Source organism: Mycteria americana, chromosome 7 (assembly GCF_035582795.1).
Source record: "Mycteria americana isolate JAX WOST 10 ecotype Jacksonville Zoo and Gardens chromosome 7, USCA_MyAme_1.0, whole genome shotgun sequence".
Classification (NCBI taxonomy): Eukaryota; Metazoa; Chordata; class Aves; order Ciconiiformes; family Ciconiidae; genus Mycteria; species Mycteria americana.
Genome location: NC_134371.1, coordinates 42863809 through 42886571, shown reverse-complemented (window position 1 = coordinate 42886571; position 22763 = coordinate 42863809). Strand labels below are relative to the sequence as shown.

Here is a 22763-nt window from a genome sequence, read left to right as displayed (position 1 = left end):
ACTGTAAGAAAATATGACTGAAGAGTGCTACCCAAAATTTAAAGTTTAGCAATAATCTCTAGCATATCCCTTACAAAGAAAAGGATGAAATATTTTTTTAAAAAACATCAGAAATGCTCAGAGCTTACTATTCCTATAAGAATACTGATTCATTTCAAAAAGTTATAAATTCACAAGGCATTCACTAGTGCGTTTCCAAGATTCTAGTTTTAAGATTTCTCTACACACAAGTAGAGCATAGTCAACTTGGCCCACCCATTTACCATGCTGCTTCTGTAAGCAATATCTCCGAGCCATCCAAGAGATCAAAAAAAAAGTAACCAAATACATCAGAAGTCACCAACAAAAATATAACCTCCAAATACACCTGTGAAAGCTGAAACTCCTGCTTAGGCTACTTTAATTTGTTCCTACAGGAAGAATTCAAGAGCCATGAAAACATTTACAGTAGAGATGGAATGAGGAAGTTTTTCCTTCGGAAAAGATTGCTGAAGCCTGCTACAGGAAATTATAAAAATCAAAGGATTATTCAGGAAGGAAAGATAGAGGAAGGATGTGAAAGGAAGGAATCGATTTCAGTTTAAACACAGTTTATTCTAGGTGTTCAATGGTTTGTTTTGCAAAATAGCCAGACATTTATCTAAAAACATGTACACAACAACTGAAACCTCTGCAAAGCAGTTAATTCAAAACTTAACACTCCACTTACGATGATAAGTATTCTATGTATGGGTTCAAAACTTTAGCTACCAGAGAAGATATCCAGTTCTATATACAAAGGTTCTCTCAATAAAGAGGTTACAAAAGTAGTATTTTGCTAGTATTTTCCCCTAAGATTTGCAGTTTCAAAAGTGTCAATATTAATTCTGACATATCTTCACCAGACAATATTTCAGTTCAAACTGATTTAACATATATAAAAATCTGGCAAACTTAACCTGCTCTCCAGAAGCAGGTTCCATAGTCAATGACATGGCTACATTATCAGGAACTCATTTATACCCTTCTAACAGGATGTAAATAAGCATCCAAAATTATTATGTCTGCTGTATACAAAAAAGGCCACCAAAAAAAAGAGTGAGACACTTAGAGCAGCAAGACACCTTGTCCAAATATCAATCTACAGATTAGATAATATCCACTTTTTCTTCTTTAAACTTCTCTCCCTACACCCATACTGCTTCTCTCCCCCAGCATATCCAGCTGTACTGGGTCTGAATACAGCAATTCCCTTACCCTGATTTTTGTGTGTGTTTGTGAAGATTAAGAATGAGAATGAAGAGTGAGGACAAACAGAAGAGATTAATTTCTTAAAGCCCCCAACAATTCTGGCTGTTAAAAGAATAGTATAGGAATTCAGAAGTAGCTCTAGCATCAAGCACTTTTATTGCTTTTGAAATCTGACTAAATTTTCAGTTGGTTAGACTGCCAGTTGCCTCACCAAAACAGCAATGTTATGTTGCATGCCTTTAGTCAAACCTGAAATTAAATTGTTTTAAACAATACATGCTCTCAAATAGTTCTAAAATTAAGCCATTACAAGAGGAAAAAACCTTAGACTAAACAGATGCAATTTGGCTCTGAAAAGTGATTATATAAAAATGTCACATTATTCATAAAGTCTAGAAGACTACACTACAGACTTGGGGAAGGCCAACAGATGTTTAAAACAGTGCAGGATGACTCATCCACTAACGATTAAATTAAACACTGTATTTCCAAAAGAAGGTAGAACTGCATAATAACCAGGCAGAAAACTATGGAAAAATACCTCAATGAAAAGTGCTATGCAAAACAAAAATAAGCAGACAAATGTAAATTCCAGAAATCTTAAAAACAGAAGAGGACAGGTGAACTGAAATGTCTGATTTTACAAACAATAGCAACCTCACAAAATCAGTAAAAAGACAGCCAGGGATCAATGCAACATCTGATTAAAACAGAGCATCGGAGGGGGTTGCACAGATGAAAGACCTGCGTAATGCATTATAGAAAGCTTAGAGTCAAATAAACTATGAATGACCACCAATGAATGACAGCAAATGAATGATAAGCTGTCCCAAATCATTAGAGCATTAGGGCTATATTGCTAATATGAATGGGACAGTACAGAGACTTCCAAAGAAGAAAACAGTAATTACGAGAGATTGCAGTTACTTGGTTGGTTGGATAAGTGTCAAGAAGGAAAGTGATGCAGTGATTAATTCTTTAGCTATCATAAGCAATTCCTTCTTGGAGCAACTGGCCAAAGTAGTCACAAAAGAAAAAACATCTCTTGATTTAGTCCATAGTACCTACTTTAGAGAGGTAGCTGCTGAAGAATATTCTAGAACAGAAGTATTAAGGCACTCAAATTCAACATTCTTGTAAACGAAAAAAAAACCAACCCTACAGCCAGGAAAAAATCCACCACTATTTAATTTCAGCAGGGGAGCTACATAACAATGAAGATGCTATCAAAAGATAATTAAAAGCAGCATCTAAAAGGGCAGAATGCAAGTATCATGAAAACTTCTAAAGATGTTAAAAAAGAACACCACATCACTGGAGACTTTAAAAAAAATCCTGCAACAGTTCTGTAAAGCAAAAAAGGCTATTTGAAGTAAAAAGCAAACTCTAGTATCAGGAAATGTATCCAAAAGGAGAAACAGTAAATACTCCATAAATATAGTTAAGATTATTGCCATCTACATAGAATTTTGAGAAGCATCATGCTGAAGGAATCAGTACTTTTTTCAAACACATCAAAAATAGAGGAAACCTGCCGGAAAGGTAATAAGGACAATAGAGTCTTTTTGCTGTGGCCTGATCTTCCTAGTGTTTTCCTTTTGCACCTTAAGCTATCTCTGCGTCTTTGTATACAACTGCGAACACTGGGAAAGTTCACAGGAGTTTTTGTCTGTGGAGAAGAGAGCTTGAAGAGCTGCCTCAGACTGAAGCAATTCTTTGAAAGAATAAAATTGATGTTTTGGGGTGCTGACACTTTTGTTACCATTCACTGACGAGTTCTCAAGGAATTCAGATATTAAAAAGTCAGACACTATATGGTATGTAAACTACTGCTGAAGTAAATTTTGTTTTTAAATGTTCCAGGAGGATTCAGGAGACTGCAGATAAATCTATACGAAGCAGACAGTGAAAATTTACAATAAAAAGAGTTATCAGGCACATTAGCAATTAAAGTATCATACGGAAAAGTCAAAACAGCATTTACAGAGGGTTATCATGCTTCCCTGATCAAAATTCTTTAAATGAACAGGCAAGTAGATAAGGAATGCTCTGCCTGAGAGAACATATGAGTTTCCTGACAACTTTTGAGAAGGTCTTCACAAAGGTTTAAAATAAATAAATAAATAAATAAAAATAATTTAAAAAATTTCAACCAAAAAACCCTCCCAACCAGCCAACCTACAAACAAACAACCTTGAGCTGTTCTGGGATAAATCACAGCCCTGGGTAACAAGTGATGTTTCCCCATCTACTTACTCTCACTGTTACTTGTACAAAATTATAAACATTAACATTCGATGATTTCTGTCCGTGCTATCGAGAATGCTCCTGCAGTCCTGCGCGAACAGAAATAAAGACTTACTATTATGCCTGTTATATTCGTCAGGCTAGTCAAAGTAACTGCATGCTGGAGTCCAAGAACAAATTTGATCTCTTATTTCTTGTCTTTCTCCCCGTGTTAGGTTTCGCTTAAAACCACCACCTCATCTCACTATTATTACAAGGATACTACAATAAAACATTCAACTCTTTCCCTAGTATCTTTGCAAGTTTCCCTTGGGAGACATGTAAAGATATAAATGCCATGAATGATTCGCTAAAGGAGGAAAAGCTACCCAGATTCCTTCAGTACAAACATTTCCGATGACTAAAATGTTAAAGGTTTTTACCACTTTATCAACTGTTCAGCAGTGAGATTGCTACAAATCTCAGACTTAAAGAAGCAACACTCACTCTGTATGTAGCATGCAGCTACGTGCCACATACCTAGCAATTACCCCATAATTCATGAATGAAATTATTCTACCACTAATGCCATGAGACCAGGTTGTGAAAATGAGCACTACATAAAATACTGTTAAAAATAAGTCAAAAGAAAACTGGGACCTCATTTACTCCTAAACATTACTTTAGTACAAACAGTACTAGAAGTAGTAAAGGCAAAGGATGCAATTTGACAATAACCTCAGGAAAACAGACATTTGCAATCTTTTAGAAATTGACTTACTGCCTCCTTGAGAAATTTAGTGCCAAGTATCACTGCAATAAAGAAAGCCTAACTGTCCAAAGAGAGCAAGCTGTCAGCTGTGCTTGCAACCATGTCCTGGATGGCACATAACCAAGCACTGCTAAAGACATGGATTAAAAGAGCATGAAGGGACAAAAATATACAGAAAAGCTTCCTCATGGTAACATTTTCTGGATTTGTTCATTTCAGCATTTTCTCTCCTTACTTTGGTGTTTTCCACAGCTTAGCAGCCTTTGGACTTTCAATGTACACATGTTGCTACTTCTATCAGTTACTCCCCACTTTTGTCTGTTTCGAACCTACAGGTACTTTCATACAGCCCTCCCAATTGCAGGGCTCAAGCCAGCTTTGTTCAAGAGGAATTAACTGATTACTTGGTATCTTTTAAATGGCTGAAGGAAGTATTTTGAGATACATTTTAGGCTTACTGTAATAAGGTAAGAATGAACTCTTCTGTCACCGTGCCAACAGCCCTGCAAAGCCTACCTTTATCTACAACACTAAGCATAATCCCCCCAGTCATCTACAGTTAACAAGCTAGAGATACAGAACACAGAAAATGCAGTTTGTCATTTGGATCATAAAAATAGCTTGGTATCTAGAGCATTACCTTGCCTGTGCTTTGTAGGATTGTAGTTCTTGTTCTCCATACTCTCTCCCTGCTGACAATATCTCTGGTTACATCCACTTCAGCATCAACAAAACTTCTCTGTTTAAGAGCGGTTATGTCATCATCCAGATCAGTTTTGATAGTGGATCTTTTCTTTGCCATGATTTTTGCTTTGATAGCAGCAATTTTTTCCACTGACATGGCTTCAGACAAGGACCTAAATAAGCAAAGACAACATAATAGGCTGAATAATTGCATAAACAACTCTTCTGAAAGTATTTGTGAATGAGTAACTTTATCCTGCTTAAAGCTTATGGCTATGCTATAAATCATAAAATGGTCACCTTACACATACTTGAAGATTACATGAGCTTGGCATTGCTGTTTTGGGCTTGAGAATCAAACTTCTGACAAAAGACTCCATCCCAGTATTAGCACAAAACACATCAAAAAAATCCCAACTATACCAAGCAGAAGTAAAGACTGCAAATGTAATGCATCAGGACTAACATTTCCATTTACAACATTATCTGAATTTCAGCTCCCTGTTATTTTTAGTGGATTACAATTTTGTGTCCAGTCAATCAATCCCTGGCTGCTCTGAGGCTTTCAAAGCATTAATCTAAATTTCATCTGAGGTGCTGTTATGTGGACTTGGCCACTTGGAAGATGTGTTACCTTTTCAGAGCATGTAGGCCAAACAAACAACAGATGGTAGTAACTTTGTCCACATTAATCTGTGTTTGAGGTAGCTCAGTTCAGTACAAGAGTGCAACATCTGTATCTGTTTGCTTTTAATTGTAAACACAGAATTTGGTTGCCAAACCATGGGCCTTATTGTTTTGCAGGTGAGCTGAAGGAAAAAAAAGGACCAAAATGCACAATCCTAACTGCACACACCCAATTCAATTTTACGTGATTTTTTTTGAGATTACATTGAAAAATTAATACAAGAAGTCCTGGTTGTGAGGTATTCTCCTCTTACAACTAAGCTATTGGAAAGGGAACTTTTTCCTGTTGCTGATAAAGTAACAACAGTGACAAGCACAGAGTTCAAACTCACTGCCTGTAAATGTTATCTGTACTTTTAAAAGGGCAGTCTTTTACATTCAGTGTTAAAAATCTGTAAATACAGAATACAAAGTAATTATGAATGAATATTCAGTAATCCTCACTGCAGCATTGTCTCATAACTCCAAAACAAAAGTTGTGATACACTCAAGGTAGTATCCAAATTATTAGTTTATACAAAACAATGTGTGTACTTTTTGATTTTTTGATCCTTAGACTTTCTGATTTTAAGTCAGTTATGACAATCAGATTTCTTTTTTTTTTCTTCCTATAGTTTCCTTTTAAGTACACCTATATGAGAGAGAGAAATACTCATGTGGTTAGGTGTAATTATGGATTCTATAAATGCCTCACTTGGCTATATTAATTGTTGCAAGGCTAACTGATACATTTAATCCCAGTAAAGGGCAGACAAGCATTCACAGTATTGTTTATGCTCAAGAAATAAATTTCTCAAGAATGCAGTCTAGCAAGTGAAACTACTTATTTGCAAAATCCAATGCAGACAAAGCAGTATGTTAATTCACACTCATACAGCTTAACGGTAGGAAGCTTAACTCCCACTTTACAAGACGTGACACACTAAAGGAATTAAGTAGCTACCTTTATTTTAAGACTTCTGAACTCAGGTATTTGAAAATGAACTACTAGAGTCTGGTATTCTACTAAGCCCAAGATCTTAGCATCAACAAGGTCTTGCAATAATTTCGTTTCTGCCTGGCTTTGGGAAGACATGGTCTAAGACTCAAAATCAGCTGTCATTCTCTGTAAAATTCTGGATGGATACAACAGAAAAGGAAAGGTGATGGGCAAGTTTTTAAGCACTTGAATACTGATTACTACTTATGGCAATGACAGTGCATTATCCTCTGGCAGTCTACTGCCTCTTCAGAGGCAAGAAGCTCACCTCTATAGGGAGTCAAACAGAGGTTGTGTTACCCTTTGACCTGTTCTCGCAATGTTTTCCTCCTTTTGCATGCAAGACATTCCTCAATATCTCTCTGTATTTCAAAGAAAAATATCCTGTGATCAGCTTCTCCTTGCAGGTCTGCTCATTGTATTTGACTGCTTAGATAAACACCATGGCAGAAGAAAGCAGAAATGGCAGACTTGGTGAGACGAAGAGACAACTCTGCTCACTTCTCAAGACAAACCAAATCTCATGCCATGACATCTGAGCTTCCACTCAAGAACAGGAGTCTGACCAGACATGAAGTTCTGCCTCCTCAAGCACTACTGATGATAGTACCTAAGGGAGGGAGACTTCCACTGAGAGCTGTTGGACAGAAGTAAAACTGGCTGTTTCGAATAGCACAAGAATTGTTACCAGTCCTTTATTTAAGCATTATTCATAAGAAAAAGAAGTATTCCTACCTGATCTGCTCCGTTTGCACAATACCTTCTTTATGTCCTTCCAACCGAGCTGCCAACCGCTCCTTGTCAAGGCGCACACACTCTTCATCCTAGCAGTAACAGTAATGTTTAATTGTAATGTTTAATTTTTTTGTGCATTTTCATTAATAAATACAACTAGAACTAAAGCTATTCAGAATTTTTTTTTTTTACATTTGCAAGGACAATCTTTATTTCCAAGTATTTTTGAACTGTACATTAGTGCTAACTGTACAGCTATTGGAACTTTCCTCTCAAGAACCACAATGTATAATTAGAATAATGAAAAGCAAACTACCATTTCCTCATAAAGAGCCTTGCACAGATGACAATTCAGAACAACAGAAAAATCAGTCAGAGAACTTAAATCTGGCAAACAATGTACACATTTAGGTAGGACAATACATATACACACATAAATATTTAAGATGAATTCATCAGACACTCAAATTTGCCCAGATATTTAATCAGTGACATTTTTAAAGAAAAGAACTGCTCAGAACCATTATATCTTGATGCAGAACTTATATAAATGGCTTTCCTAGTGAATATAAAAACAAGTCAAGAGTAAGGAAGCCTCTAGTTACTCAAGCCAGGTTTGAGACAGACATGTAATTTGAGAAAGCAGTAGAGAAATGTAATTTTATGTCATCTTTTCAGCTTCTTAATGCTGGTACCACTTGTGTTCAATCTGTCTTATTTTCCCACAAAACTTAAATAAGCATCAAGCCTGTCCTATTGCTAAATGGCTGTTTGGAAAGGCTGAAGCACAGCAAAACCAGTCATGCCCATGTACTAGGAGAGACATGGAATCTCTACACCGAGACAATCTCTGAATAACTTAGAACAGACTTCACAGACTCTGAGCTACGAGAGCAGCAACGAAAAAAACAAACAAACAAACAGAAGATGGCCATAAGCTCATTAGGCTCATATGCAGAATTCTTGATTCTCCAAATCATGATGGTGAAGATCTACATTTTCAAAACATACTGGCATCACAACCACATAGGGTAATGTAGAACAAAAATCTATAGATCACTGATAGGTCACATCTCACAGCACTCGTATGCCATTAAGAATGCATGAAGTTTTTATGATTCTTATGCAGTTATAGCTAAGCACAAACAATGTTCAAATCCAATTCTGGAATAACAGAATTTACTTATTTTGATAACTCTTCTTCTTCTAAGAATAAATCTAAAGCCTCGGTACTCTGAAAAAACATACAGCCAGATTTATAATAACTCAGAGGACACAACTGGGTGAACATAGGTTTGTTTTTCTTTTTTTTTTTAAAAAAATCAAGAAAAACAGTAAGTCAGTTTTTAAAACCAGGCAGAGTTGAGTAATACAATGTGTGTAATAACTAGACACATTGCTTCTATTCAAGAGGTACTTGTGAAAATACACTGTTAAATTAATTACCTAGGACAGAGCTTCAGAAAATAGTAATCACAGGGACAATTTCATATACTGCTATAAAGAGACTAAAATAGCAGCTAAAATAAGTAAGTATCCATCAATAGAGATAAGACTGGCATTTAAGTTATAATGCCAACTCATGGATGGCAAATAACTGTAATCAGTCATTAAACAGCACTTTTATTCCAATTCCATAGCTCTTAGCAGACAGGTTATAATGCAACAGGTACTTAGAGATATGTGGTCAAGCTTTCCTCTTTCATACTACAACATACATCTAGCAACTAAAACTCCAAGTTTAAATCAGAGGCTTAAATTCTAATTCCTTCCAGTTCATGTTCACACTAACAGAAGTACTGTGTGCACCCAGAGGATAGGTAGCCCAACTGAATTGCTACAAAAACAGCTAAATACTGTAATTTACCACCACCCTCAATTTGTATTGATGACAGTTACTGTCATTACCTCTATTCTTGGTTTCTTTGCTTCTGCTAATATTTCATCTGCTGCTCTTTTAACTACAAGAAAAAGAGGACATTAAAAATGAAAGATTGTAGTAGACTTTCATAAAATAAACCTCAAAGTTATTTTTTAGTTAAACTGTACCTTGAGTGGACCGTTGAAGACCAATTTCAAGTGGAGCACTTCTGTCTATACTTGAGGAGGTTGCTGTAATCAAACACAACATTTCATTTAAGTACAAAAGATCTGCAAAAGTATTTAAGTATAAAAGGAAGAAGGACAACAGATAAACTGCAGCAACGGAAACTCTAACTAGATATTAGGTAGCAAAGGCAGTCAGACACTGGAACTGGAGATATTCAGAACCTGACTGAATACGAAGTTAGATCAGGTTGCTCAGGGTCATTTGGCACTTCTTTGAAAAGAGGATTGAACCAGATGATCTCCTGTGGTCCCTTGCAACATAAAATAGTGATTCTATGCTCTGTATATACCACATAAAAGAAAACAGAGTCACAAAGATAACTATAACCTGGAATCAAGATCTACTAGTTTGTCTAGTTTTTGGAATAAAGAAAACATCTTGGTCCCTTTAAAATATACATAAAAATAGTTTACTGCTCATATTAGAGAAATAATCTCATATTCCAGTATACTTAAAATTCTAAGACCACCTACAAAACAGAACAACTTACAAAAGTAAGCCACATTTATCTTTCTCTCAAAGAAACCTCTTTTCTCTGACTATTGTTAACAAAAATTTTAAGATGATGGAATACCAGACAAATCCGCCAGATTGACAAAGCAGTGATTTGATATATTTTACTATACTGAAGATTTTATCCCACACACTTATTGCATCAAGATCAATGCACTACTGAAAGTATCCCACAGTCTACAGAAGGGAAAAATCATAAATAGTGTGCTGGTTTTGGCTGGAATAGATTTAATTTTCTTCCTAGTAGCTAGTATGAGGCTATGTTTTGGGTTTGTGCTGGAAACAGTGTTGATAACACAGGGATGTTTTAGTTACTGCTGAGCAGTGCTTACACAGAGTCAAGGCCTTTTCTGCTTCTCACCCCACCCCACCAGCGAGCAGGCTGGGGGTGCACAAGAAGCTGGGAGGGGACACGGCTGGGACAGCTGACCCCAGCTGACCAAAGGGATGTTCCATACCATATGACAACATGCTCAGCATATAAAGCTGGGGAAGAAGGAGGAAGGGGGGATGTTCAGAGTGATGGCATTTGTCTTCCCAAGTAACCATTACACATGATGGAGCCCTGCTTTCCTGGAGATGGCTGAACACCTGCCTGCTAATGGGAAGGAGTGAATGAATTCCTTGCTTTGCTTTGCTTGTGTGCATGGCTTTTGCTTTACCTATTAAACTGTCTTTATCTCAACCCACGAGTTTTCTCACTTTTACTCTTCTGATTCCCTCCCCCATCCCACTAGGGGGGAGTGAGCAAGCAAGCGGCTGTGTGGGGCTTAGTTGCCAGCTGGGGTTAAACCACAACAACACTAAGCATTCTAACACATAAGTATTAAGCAAAGGATGTTAATAATAACAAAAAAGTAGCTCCCTTCTAAACAGGCATGTAGGAATGCAGCTCCTATCTAAGCATCATAAAAATAGTTAAGTTCAGAACAAAATTAAAAAATAAAAGAAATCCTACCTTTGTTTGAGAAGTTTGAACATATTCAGTTAAGCTGCAAACTCACCATCGTTAACCACTTTGCCCCTCCTACCCCTCACTTGTCCCATAAATATGAATCAGTAAAGCACACTATGTGTCTAAGTTAAAAGAAAGCATCACTCACATGTTTCCCCATTTAGGTATGCAAGCAAGTCTTTCCTATCAGGTCTTCTTACCACAGGAATGTTTTCAGTCTGAAAAGACAGCAGACTTGGCATTAAACTGTTATTCCCTCAGAAAGTCTCTTGCTGAAGATTTTTCACTTTTCTTGAAAGCTACTCATTCACACAAAGACAGGAACCCATGTCCTGCCTCCCAAGAAAGCATAACTACCAAGCTTAAAATACAATTACTTCCTAGAGGATGTTCAACTACACAAAATGAAACATGATGTCTGCTATAAAACTGAAAGGGAGGACAGTCTTTTTCCTCCTTCATTTCAAACTTGCAAATAAGATTAAGAACTGGCTTTTAACACACATACTTCTCTGCCAGGAGTAAATGTTGGTATGCAGAAGAGTATTTCAATTTTGTTGTTCCAAGCACGTACACACAGCACTGCTGTATCAGGTAACCATGTGGTACAGGGGAAGATGAAGCGTGGGCTCATAGAAAGCAGTCAAATGGAAATCAAAAGTACTTTCTTTTTAAGAGCTTCCCTATCTTTATTTGTAGTGCTTATCCAATAATCTCGTTAATTAGATTGCATACTTCTGAGTCCACTCCAAAGCTATTCTGCTATACTTTTCTCTGTTTTGTAGATCCTTGCAATCTCAGGCACTAAAGGATCATCTAGATTGGGATCGCACAACAAAGAACAAATAGACAAAAGTACTTTTGAAATAGTTAGTGCTGGAGACAACTGTGACCATAGAATATCAAGAGAAGTGCTATTAGTATTTGGGTGACAGACTCTTGTTGTAAATGCAACCTGGTGGTTTGAAGGGATAATCTGTTGGGAAGTGAATTGTCAAGAAAAATACTCTACCTTGATAGGGACTGTCATTTGATCCCTATGTAGAGGTGTTCTTTTTTAAAGACACACACACACACTTTATTGCACATCTTTTTCCCTTTTCCCAGCCAAATTCACACACTTAAATGCTACTATCATTCCCTGAAAATAACTATGCACATATTATCACAAAAAAGACAAAATAAAATTTTATATGGTCTACTTACTGCAGCACGGCGGACATAAACAGGATGTGAAAGGTGCACATTATTGAGCAGGAACAAGATAGAATCCAAAGTGTAGTATTCCCTGGGTTGGCCCTCTTTCCCTGTCCTGTAAAATCATGAAACAAAGATTTTAACATTTAACCTCTCCATCTCTGTCTCATGCACACACTTCTTCAGCAAAGTTCTTTTTTCTTTCCAGATGACGGTTCAAAAAGCAAGCGGTAATATTATTATCAGGCAATTGCCAAACTAGTGAACTATCAACCATGTTAACAAATACGAGTGAGGGAGATACGTTCTTGCAGCCTCCTTACTGAACAAATTATAAAAATTGTCCAAAATCATACAAGATAAGAGCTGGATAGGTTGTAAAATATACAAGAAGCAAGACTTGGGAAACCATAAGAACACACTCTCCCACATCTAAAACATATTTATTCTGATTATCAAAGGAACTATCTACCTTATTTGGGACACCTAGAGGAACGCAACTGAACTGCAAATGAAAAAAAAAATAGTATTACATGCTCTTCAGGTATAATGGGACAGAATTTTCACCACAAGAGAAAGCAGAGTGAAGAACTCCGAATACACAAATGCCACGAAGTCTAGAGAGCAAAAGGTTTAAAATGGTGCCGAAAGGTCAAAGTAAGGAGTGACTGGAAACTAATTGTACATAAAACTAGCAAAACCGAAACGGACTACAAAAATCACAATGAACTCCCATACTGAAGTCCGACCACTTCAGAGCAACATGACAGCATCAAGCTTAATCTCAGCTTCGAAACAGCTTGTTTGTAAGAGATGCCTTCTAAGTCTAAAAAGGAATCTGTTCTGTGTAATAATTTGAAAAAAACAATCCCCCAAAACAAGGCCAAACAAAACCCGTAGTTTCAGCTTGGCTCCATGTGCATCGAACATAATTCCCTCCTCACACACATGTTCACCCCTTTATGCTGTTACTAGAAGATTTTGTAGGGAAAGCAATGCCTGTTCCAGTTACAAAACAAAACCTGCTCCCAAATACTTCAACTGCTCTGAGAAATGGACCTTTCCATCAGTTTCAGAGCCCTCAGCAGGACCACAAAACCAATGAGACCAGCGACTCCACTGTCCAGACCTGGGACCTGCCAGAGCCCAGCTCCAAGCAGGACAGGGCTTCACCCCACTGCCCAGTCCCTGCCACCAACCAGCTGGCTCACCTCAAAGCCCGAGGAAGATGACCCACCAGAAAACCAGGGCAAAACTGCCAAAGGTAAGACTGGCACAGAATTTTGATTAAACCAGAGATTTCAGGAAGAAATCACTAAAACCATAAGAAGGAGTTTTCCATTCCAAGTACAGTGGCTTTACTCATGGCTCACTGTCGAAACACTCACCACTGAAGTGCTAGCCTCACCGGGGGAAGGGAAAGGAAATAAAAATACTCAACCATAACTTTCTTTAACCTGAAAGAGCTACACAAGCATCTACTAAATGCAACAGAAGTGTAAGTCTGTTTTCTCCATACTGTGGATATAATGCCACTACTGCTTTTCGCGCAATTATTTTTCTGAAATTATCTAGATCAGAAGTGATCTAGATAATTCTAGGTCGAACCAATAAGCGGTTCAGAACTGACTACTAGCAGTAAGGTTGAAAACATTATTTTCATAATGATGCCAGAGAAAACCAATATACCTTTATTCATGCAGAGAAAAGGGATTCAAAATACCGTGAGAATGGTAAAGGATCTTTCCATCACTGTTTCTTCCTTCCAAAAACTTAGTCTGCATAGGGGGGGGTGTACGTTTTGTTGCTGAAGAGGAAAGGGAAAAGACATAGTATCTTTCAACTGCTAAGAAGCCAAAAGTTGGCTTCACAATTACAGCCAACAGAAGTGGATTCCTCAGCAAGGAATTGTTTGAGTATTTTACTGTTCAACTGATATCTTTGATAAGGTGGTATGTAAACATATTCAGAGCACTGGTAGAAGCAAAAGCTTCCTCCACATAGACTTGGCTCTGAAGTGAAGTCTATGTCACATGATACAGTTTTGTCACTTCATTTTAAAATGAACATTTTAGATGATCTCACTTCAGAATAACGCATTATTTCTTTGAAGTGTGCCATATCCACTGAACATTATATAAAAAGTCCAGCTGGTCATCTGTTCAAGTTTTTATTTACACTATTTATCAATAAATAGCATAATTTAGAAACCAAGTACTGAAAGGTTATCTATTAATTTCAAAATACAGTATTACAAAGCCACAGGCATTGCCAAAGCTCAGCAGGGCACAGCTGGTACTTCATCACTTAAACCACACACACAAGAAATCCCCATGCTCATCATGGTTGTAAGAGGATGTTTTATTAGGAGGACAAGATATTGCACATTAAAGGAAAAGCGTCAGATGGACAAGCAGTTATACGCAAGAAGAAAATCTAAGTCTAAACTGACATTTCAGCATCAGTTTGTGCTCCTTTCAGGTTTTCCAGACAGAAAGAACCTGCTCAATAAACAGAGAACTGAAAGCAAGCTGATCTGAAGGTAGCTTACTTTGCTCAATTTACAAACATCCAAAGTAGCAAAAGCAATTAATTTTCTTATTTCCCATATTTAGTAATGGCATCAATTACTTAAGAAAAAAAATAAAATCTTTAAGATTCAGGCCTCAAAAAGTCCAGTACTTATATTTTGCTTTAATGGTTATTAAGAGTTGTATCTCTTAATAAAACAAAACTCCAGCTTAAAAAAATGGAGAAAATGTTTACATAATGCAAGAGAGAAAGTTTAACTTGCTGTTTTTAACAGCAGAAATTTATTTCCAGCTCATCCATTCACCCTCAACCTGCGGGTGCCAGGAGTATATTCATTTTTAACTGCTTTATTTCCCCTTTCAGGTTTCAAAGCATGAATTTTTATAGAGGTACTAAAGGGCCTGTGTCTCATCCACAAAAGAAAGCAGCAATCTTCAAAAATACAAGACTAGGCATGCAGAGTATCACACAAATTACAATACCCATGACCAGCTGCTCACTGTTTCAGAACTTTTCAGCTGTGCATACAAGCCCCTCTGCTGGGTAAACAAAGCAAGTAAGTTTCTCTGTTAGATTGATTCCTTCCTTGGGTTTTGAAACAGATTCTGTAATCACTCTTCAGGGGCCACAGATCAGCCGTTAGATCAAAACACACGAAACACCTAATCTTAGACCATCTAGGCTTCTTCATGTGCCAGCAGTGGTATTCACATAATTATTATCTGGAAACTAACCTGGATTAAAATTAATTTCTGCTTCCCCCCCTCCCCGCACTACTTTTAACCTGGCTCAGCTCCTCAGACCAATTCACTGCTTGGCTGACGCTTGTGCTAGCACAGAGAGATGGCAGTGCAGGGCAGCGCTGCTGACTTCTGCCAGCTTAGCTGCTCAAGGAGCCACAGTGTTAAATGTCTAGTGGGACTACTTCTAATTCTAGCAGGGACAGAATGCCACCACTGCTGTTTGGACTTGCATTACTCTCTCCAGACTGGCAGCAGAGGTGCAATTACAGCAACCATGCTGTGGACACCTAAAACAGAAATCAAGATTTGCTTCATGAAAGACTAAGCCACTAACAACTGCTCACTGCAAGCACAGTTTGGATCCTGTTGAGTGACCTGAATATAAAAGGTTTTGAATCTTAAAAGTTTTTGAAAATGTTCCTCATAAGTCCCTGCATAAGTCTAGCAATTACATAAATTAACAGCTCCTAAACTGTGGTGCCAAAGCTATTGAGCACAGCTCGCAGAACTGGTCTCATTTCTACAGCGTCTTCAATTTAAAGATTAGACATATATAGCTCCACGGTGGTTCACGAGAATTGTTGTGAATTGACAACAGTCTGATCCTGCCAAAAGTTCAGAAGCCACTGGTCTGAACCCAGATTTACTAACTTAATTCAAACAAGCAAACCAACAAAAAACCTTCAAATTCTACAACACATCTATCACAAGACGTGAGGACACAAACAGCTATTATGAGGTTACTGCTGCTGTTCTGCTCAGAGTATCCTCTGTTCACCCAAAGTTCCTTCTTGACCATGAAGATAAAGCTGCCTTAATGTACATAATAAAGTTTTTCTCTCCAGCTGCTGTCTGTTTGTCTTTTGTCAACAATTTCTGGGCCTAATTCAACTCTAATTCTATTTTTCTAATTCACTACCTCTCCTAAGCAGTAGTAGAGTTAGGCTGGCATATCAGTTCCTCTGCTTCCTACCGAACAGCAATGAAACTTGTCTGTCTAGTTAACCATTACTTATTATTGCTTGGGAAAAGCAACTTGTAGCAAGGAAACCACCACAATTGTCTATATAGTTCCTCAGCAAAAATAGAACGAAGACTTTTCAAGAAGTTTAAAACTTAACTGCTTATGCAAATATTTTTCTTCCTTTTCAGCCTAGCTACCAGTATCTCCCACTTAGCCAGGAAGTGCAAATAAATCCCAAATGAGTTTCTGAAAGCTTGAAATAAGTAACCAAATAGCACATTTCTAACTTTACATAGTGCAAAGTAAAATTAGTTAAAAGAAATCTGTCTACAAGTTAAGATAAACAAACAGGTTTCTTTCTGTCAAACTAGAAGTCAGGATTTGGGGTCAATACTTATGGTCACATCATAATTATGAAAACAAAACAAAACAAAAAATCCCTGGTCACAGACTGAACTACAAGGGGTTTTTTTGAGAAATCTGCAGGTTCTTCTGTTTTTCCATTAAGCTTCACAGGATAATGTACTCTCTTTGATCAGTACCCGAAATGTTTGCTACCTGATATATAACAATAAGCATTCTTTTCTCTTGGGTTTAAAAGAGATTCACTGAAGCCCTTCCACTTAGGACATTAAGAGCAAGCAGCTGCTAAATTCAGAGGAAAGGAGAACAAACAACTCCCTTGCACTGTAAGTAATACATATCATACTGGAAAATTCAGCAGGTACAAAACCTCAATTTTCTAGAAGTTTTCTAAAAATAAGCATTTTACCTAATACCATTTAGGCAACAGACACACTATCTCTACGTGTTTGTTACGATGAGAACAACTAGGAAACAGCCTGCATTAGGTCCGGCCCAGGAAGCGGCCTCAGCTAGGAGCAGGCTGACGAGGAGCAAAGCGCCTGCACAGTTCAACGGGGCTCGCAGGTAACTACCGAGGGAGCGTCGGTTTGGACCTCGCTGACTTTCCTACACCAGGACAAAGCGCCAGGAAAAGAGAAGTAGCTCGGATAAACTAATACACTAAAGAGGAACGCCTGTTTTTGACGCAAAACCCAGAAGGACTTCGAGAAGCTGCCTCCTGCCATCCCATCGCATGAGCCTGCACGACCCGAGCCCGCCGCGACCCTCCAGCTCCCCCGGGGCGCACGGACAGGCCGAGAGCCGAGGAAAGGCCTCGCCCCGGCCCCGCTGCTCTTCTGGCCCAGGGCCGGGGCGCCGGCCGGCCGCTCGCCGGGCGGGGTCCTGGGAACCTTCCCGAAGGGACCGGCGACACCTCCCTGCCCGGCCGGGCTGCAGACAGCGCAGGGGAGGGAGGCATCGCCCACCCCGCCGCGAAGGGTGCCGGCCGCAGGCCGTCGAGCGGGCCGCTCGGACGCCCCCTCCACCGAGACACCGCGCCCGGCGGGCAGGCGGCACCTCGCCGCGCCCAGGCGGAGGGGAGGCGCACGGCGCCGGTGCGCTCCCGAGGGGCCCGGCCGGGAGGCGGCAGCCAGGCCGCCCGCCCCCGCCCGCCTCGCTCCCTACAACGCAGCAGGAGCCGAAGGGCAGCGGGACCCTCCTCCCCGCTCCCCGGGCCCTCCCCTGCAACTTCGGGGCAACTTCTCCCTCCGCCCCCCGCCCGTCCCTTCCCCGGGCGAGCGGCCGCCCGCCGCCCGCCCCGGCCCCGCCGCTCACCCCCAGATGACATAGTTGGTCTTGACGTTCTTGGGCCAGGAGAACTCGCCGAAGATCACCTCGTCGCCCTTCACCACGATCTCCTTCTTCTGCGTGTTGTACTGCCGCAGCACGCTCAGCACGTCCGCCATCTTCGCTCCGGAGCCGCCGGCCGCCGCCGCTCCGCTCCGGCCCGGCCCCTCTGCCAGCCGCGCGAGGACCCCGCCGCCAGTTGCCAGGCCCCGGGCTGCCCGCCACGAACGCCTGAGCCGCGGCAGCACCGGCGCCGCCGCCTCCTCCAGGGGGCGACGCCGAACCCGTTGCCATGGAGCGGCGCGGCCCCGCCCTCAGGGCGGCACCCGCCTGGGCGGGGTGGGGCCCCGCCCCCGCCGATGAGTAGGCGCCTCCCCCGGCCGGTCGGGGAAGCGGAGGGGAGCGCCCGCCGCCCTCACGGCGGCTCGGCCGTGGCTTCGGGGGGCGAGGCCGGGCGCCAGCGCCGGCGAGCGGGTCTCGGACGCCGCCGGCAGAGGCGCTCCCAGAGCCGCTGCCGACCGGCCGTTCCGCGCGCCGGCGCGGGGCCTCCGCCGGGCACGGCCACCGCCGCCGGGCGGCGGGAGCGTAACGGCCGCGACGCCGCCCCCGGCCCGGCGCCGCCGCGCTGTGCGTCCGCACGCCGCGTCCCGGCGGCCGTGTGCGGCAGCTGCGGAAGCACCGTCACCGCCGGAGCGTCTGCGGGAGGGACGGCATCCCGGCGAGGGCCGTTGAGGGGCTTTTCCCCACCGGTAGCCTGGCCGCCGGCGTTGTGCCCTCCCGATACCGTCAGCGTCATCAGCGCTTCACAGAGAACAATCTCTGTCACGCTGATGTGCGCCAGGTACAGAAAGCAGCACACCTTCTGGACACCGAAACAAGGAGAGCTGAGGTCGCAGCTTGTCAGTCGCAGTGCGCTGTGCCGCGGGCTCCCGCCCCGCCCCGCCCCGCCCCGCCCTTCACGGCAGCACGCGGTCGGTGCTGCCTGGCCAGGGCGGGAACAGAAACGCCTCCAGAAAATGGTGTAAAAGCTCTCAAAAGCCGTGCACTCATCTCACTCAGCAGGTTGGGGAGAAAATCTTCTGGAGCCTGGATATAAAGGGGGAGAAAAAAAGATAAAAGAGAAAAATCTCGGCTTTATCAATGGCAAAAATGCAATTTAATTCTGACAACAATAAGCCATCAAAAGACCATAGCAAAAAAGTAATTAGGAAAATATTTATTGCCTCCACATCCGAAGAAGAAAAAACAGTAACAACACCGAGAAAATATTGCCTTACCCTGCAGAGTTCAGGAATTCACAGAGCTCCTCTAAGGCCATTTGCTCCTCTAACCCTATGCAACGCTACAGGGTAGTTGGGGAAGAGTGGCTGGAAAGCTGCCTGGCAGAGAAGGACCTGGGGGTGTTGGTTGACAGCTGCCTGAATATGAGCCAGCAGTGTGCCCAGGTGGCCAAGAAAGCCAATGGCATCCTGGCTTGTATCAAAAATAACGTGGCCAGCAGGACTAGGGAAGTGATCGTGCCCCTGTACTCGGCACTGGTGAGGCCGCACCTGGAATACTGTGTTCAGTTTTGGGCCCCCCACTACAAGAGGGACATTGAGGTGCTGGAGCGTGTCCAGAGAAGGGCAATGAAGCTGGTGAAGGGTCTGGAGCAGAAGTCTTATGAGGAGCGGCTGAGGGAACTGGGGTTATTTAGCCTGGAGAAACGGAGGCTGAGGGGAGACCTTATTGCTCTCTACAACTACCTGAAAGGAGGTTGCAGAGAGGTGGGGGTCGGTCTCTTCTCCCATGTAACAAGTGATAGGACGAGAAGAAATGGCCTCAAGTTGTGCCAGGGGAGGTTTAGACTGGATATTAGGAAATTTTACTTCACTGAAAGGGTTATCAAGCATTGGAACAGGCTGCCCAGGGAAGTGGTTGAGTCGCCATCCCTGGAGGTATTTAAAAGACATTTGGATGAGGTGCTTAGGGACATGGTATAGTGGTGGTCTGGGTAGTGTTAGGTTTATGGTTGGACTCGATGATCTTAAAGGTCTTTTCCAACCTACATGATTCTGTGATTCTGTGCTCACCGGAGTAACTGAACGGCTGCGGTCGGTGGAGACCTCCCCCTGCCAGGCACGGTTTTGCTCTCTCAGTGTCCCAGGCTCATTTCTTCTGCTAGGGCATACAAAAACTGGAAGTGCAGTACTTCCCAGCAGAACCCGACAGAGTGGTATTGTCTGGGGAATACCAGTTCTGGGATTGGAGGCCTGGAAGAAAGCTCTCCTGCTGGCTTATTCTAACCTTTGACTTATTCTAACCTTATTCTAACCTAAGAATTTTCTTAACACTTTTCAACATTGGCAGAAAACTTTATCCTACTTTAAATCTCAAAAGGCGAAATTGCATCCTTTTTCTTCCTGTAAGTCATATGCACCGAGACTGACAAAACAGACTAAAAGCCAACAGCACATATAATTTCCTGTTCTGAGATGTTAGTGGTATCACCATTTGTGATACCACATTGGCACATATGATATCAAAAGAGTCTAATACACAGATACACTACAACACCTAGTAACACGCTGGATTATACCAATTAATTCCAACATTTCTTTTTCAACTAGTATAGAGTAACATTTATGTACTTCAGAGACAAAACCATAATGAATAAACAGAATATAATTTCTCAGACGGGATTTGGAATGATTACTGTAGCTACGGCTCATGAAAAATTGGAATGGAACTTGAAATGCTTCCAGTGGGCCACGTCCTGTTCCTACGTCTCATCCACAAACCCCACTGCATCACCTAAACCAGCGTTGCCCCTGAAAAGACACATCCCATATATCTGCTAGACTACAAATACTACTTTCTTCAGCAAGATACAAAGTCATTATATTACAATGACACAAAAAAGCCATTCATCTTAGTCATGCTGAGGTCTGTTGCTCAGTAAGCAGTGCATGATGCAGTACATAATCAGCTGCAACACATGGCTGCAAAGAAATTTATTTTCATGTTTTCAAGAAAATGTTGTAGTTCTGGTTTACTTTTTCATTCAAGGATGCCTTCATTAGAAGTTTTAAATAGGAGTTTACAAAATAGTTCCTATAGTTTGCTTTGGGGATCATAAGGAGATTATTAACCATTATTTTTATCACTAAATCAGGATTTTATAAGAAATGCCAGAGAAACTATTTTCACATGGCACTAAATACTTGAGAGTTTATCAGCTTTATCACAGGAGATTAGGCTAGAACATTATTACCTGAAATGAGAAAGCATGTTACCATTTAATAAAATGAAGGTGTATATAAATGAAGGTGAAATGTATCGCATAGGTACAATGTTTCAATTGCGCTTTATGAGTAGTTTAATAGAGCTGTAGTCTAGCAGGTTATGCTGACGTTTTATTTGAAATGAAAATTAAGTTGCAAAATAGGTTTGACAATTTTACATCATAGGGAAGCTCATTAAGATTAATAGCATTAAGAAAAATTGTTCAAGTCTTATAACACAGGAGCAAGCTATACCATGTCTGACTACACAGCATTCATTTTTATATATGTGAGCAAAACCAAAACAGTACACGTTAGTTGTTTTCCTTGCACTATTTTTTAAAACATAGGACAGAGTACTGAACAGCGATCCAGAGCACAACCCTGCAAAACTTATCCTCTCAACAAAGAGGAGGGCAGAGAAGTTTCTGCAGTACTGAAATTCTTGTCTAGATCCCAGTGGGGAGACTCAGAGGGTATTCAATAGGTACGCTCTGCCAAGGACATACATATTTGACCAGTGATCCAGGCTCCGCAGCAAGTTATGTGGGGGTGAAGCAAGAGAGTATTGCCGAACAGCTCTTACTAGACAGTCTGAGGAGAGAAAAAAAAAACAACACCCCCACATAAAGTAGAATCTCCAAATTCCATAATTCTTTAGGAGGAGAACATGAATTTTCCAGGAGTCACTAAAAACATTCCACATATTACAGGATTAGTCAAACACACCACAAGCATAACTTCCCAGATACCAGGACGAGTTCATTATCCTTCAACACATCATTTGTTGTCTGGGAACGCTCCTGCTCCACGGTTAAGTTGCTGACTATTTGAGTAACTGCAACGCAGGAAAGAAACGTAAAGAAAACCAGTCAACAGAAATGCTTAACAGAGAAGATTTAAAATTAGTTTTACATTTGGCAAAGCAAAGGCACCTGAGAGTCAGCCACAAGAGGCAGGAGACCACCCTCCCCCCGCACCAGAAGTCGCTCCGGGGCCTCCGGGAAAGCCACCCCATCTCTGTCCCCTCTCCTAACCGCCATCCCGCTGACAGGAGCGCCTCGGAGCATCTTTACCACCGCTACGTCGCAATTCCAGAAAGGTTTTTCCTCAGAAAAACAGCCTGTCACCACCTGTACCCTAACTGGTAACACCGCTCCGCCGCGGCTGCCAGGCGTCCCCCAGGGCCTGTCCCCTACCACCGCCGCTGGGAGCTGCCCCCACCGCTCTCTTCCCCGCTCTGGAGACGCTCCGTTCCCCCCGGCAGCCCGCCCTCGCCGCCTTCACCTCCGACACCGCCGTTAGCCGGGCCCTCACCGGAGGGACCCACCGCCCCGGGGCGGGGCGGGGCGGGGCGGGGCAGTGCTGCCCGGCACACGGCGCCTCAGGACACCGGCAGCGCGGCGGGCAGCCCCACGCTCCCCTGGGAGGCGGTGCGGGGGCCTGCGAGCGGGGTCGGGCGGCCGTGAGGGCTGCGGAGG

General features: G+C 41.7%; 2 protein-coding genes and 1 long non-coding RNA gene across 3 annotated transcripts in view; all 3 read right to left on the bottom strand.

Moving 5' to 3' along the window:
- Positions 1-18221, bottom strand: part of CDC73 (cell division cycle 73) — a 112718-nt gene extending 94497 nt beyond the window's left edge. Inside the window, exons 1-7 of the mRNA XM_075508141.1 lie at positions 18008-18221; positions 12098-12203; positions 11040-11109; positions 9363-9425; positions 9222-9274; positions 7314-7402; positions 4869-5085 (exon numbers count right to left, since the gene is read on the bottom strand). Of these exons, the coding sequence (XP_075364256.1) occupies positions 4869-5085; positions 7314-7402; positions 9222-9274; positions 9363-9425; positions 11040-11109; positions 12098-12203; positions 18008-18138 (729 nt within the window). The 5' untranslated portion in view covers positions 18139-18221. The remainder of the gene's footprint in view (positions 1-4868; positions 5086-7313; positions 7403-9221; positions 9275-9362; positions 9426-11039; positions 11110-12097; positions 12204-18007) is intronic.
- Positions 11614-12029, bottom strand: LOC142412838 (ubiquitin-conjugating enzyme E2 D2-like). Its single transcript, XM_075508696.1, is given in 4 exon segments — positions 11614-11669; positions 11672-11847; positions 11849-11928; positions 12024-12029. Coding segments are annotated over 4 exon segments (318 nt in total).
- Positions 18222-20339: 2118 nt separating the features above from the next.
- LOC142412613 (uncharacterized) lies at positions 20340-22694 on the bottom strand. Its single transcript, XR_012776532.1, has 3 exons — positions 22570-22694; positions 22012-22120; positions 20340-21876 (listed from the first exon to the last, which is right to left on the bottom strand). It is a non-coding gene; the product is annotated as an uncharacterized LOC142412613 (long non-coding RNA).
- Between the last annotated feature and the right edge of the window lie 69 nt (positions 22695-22763).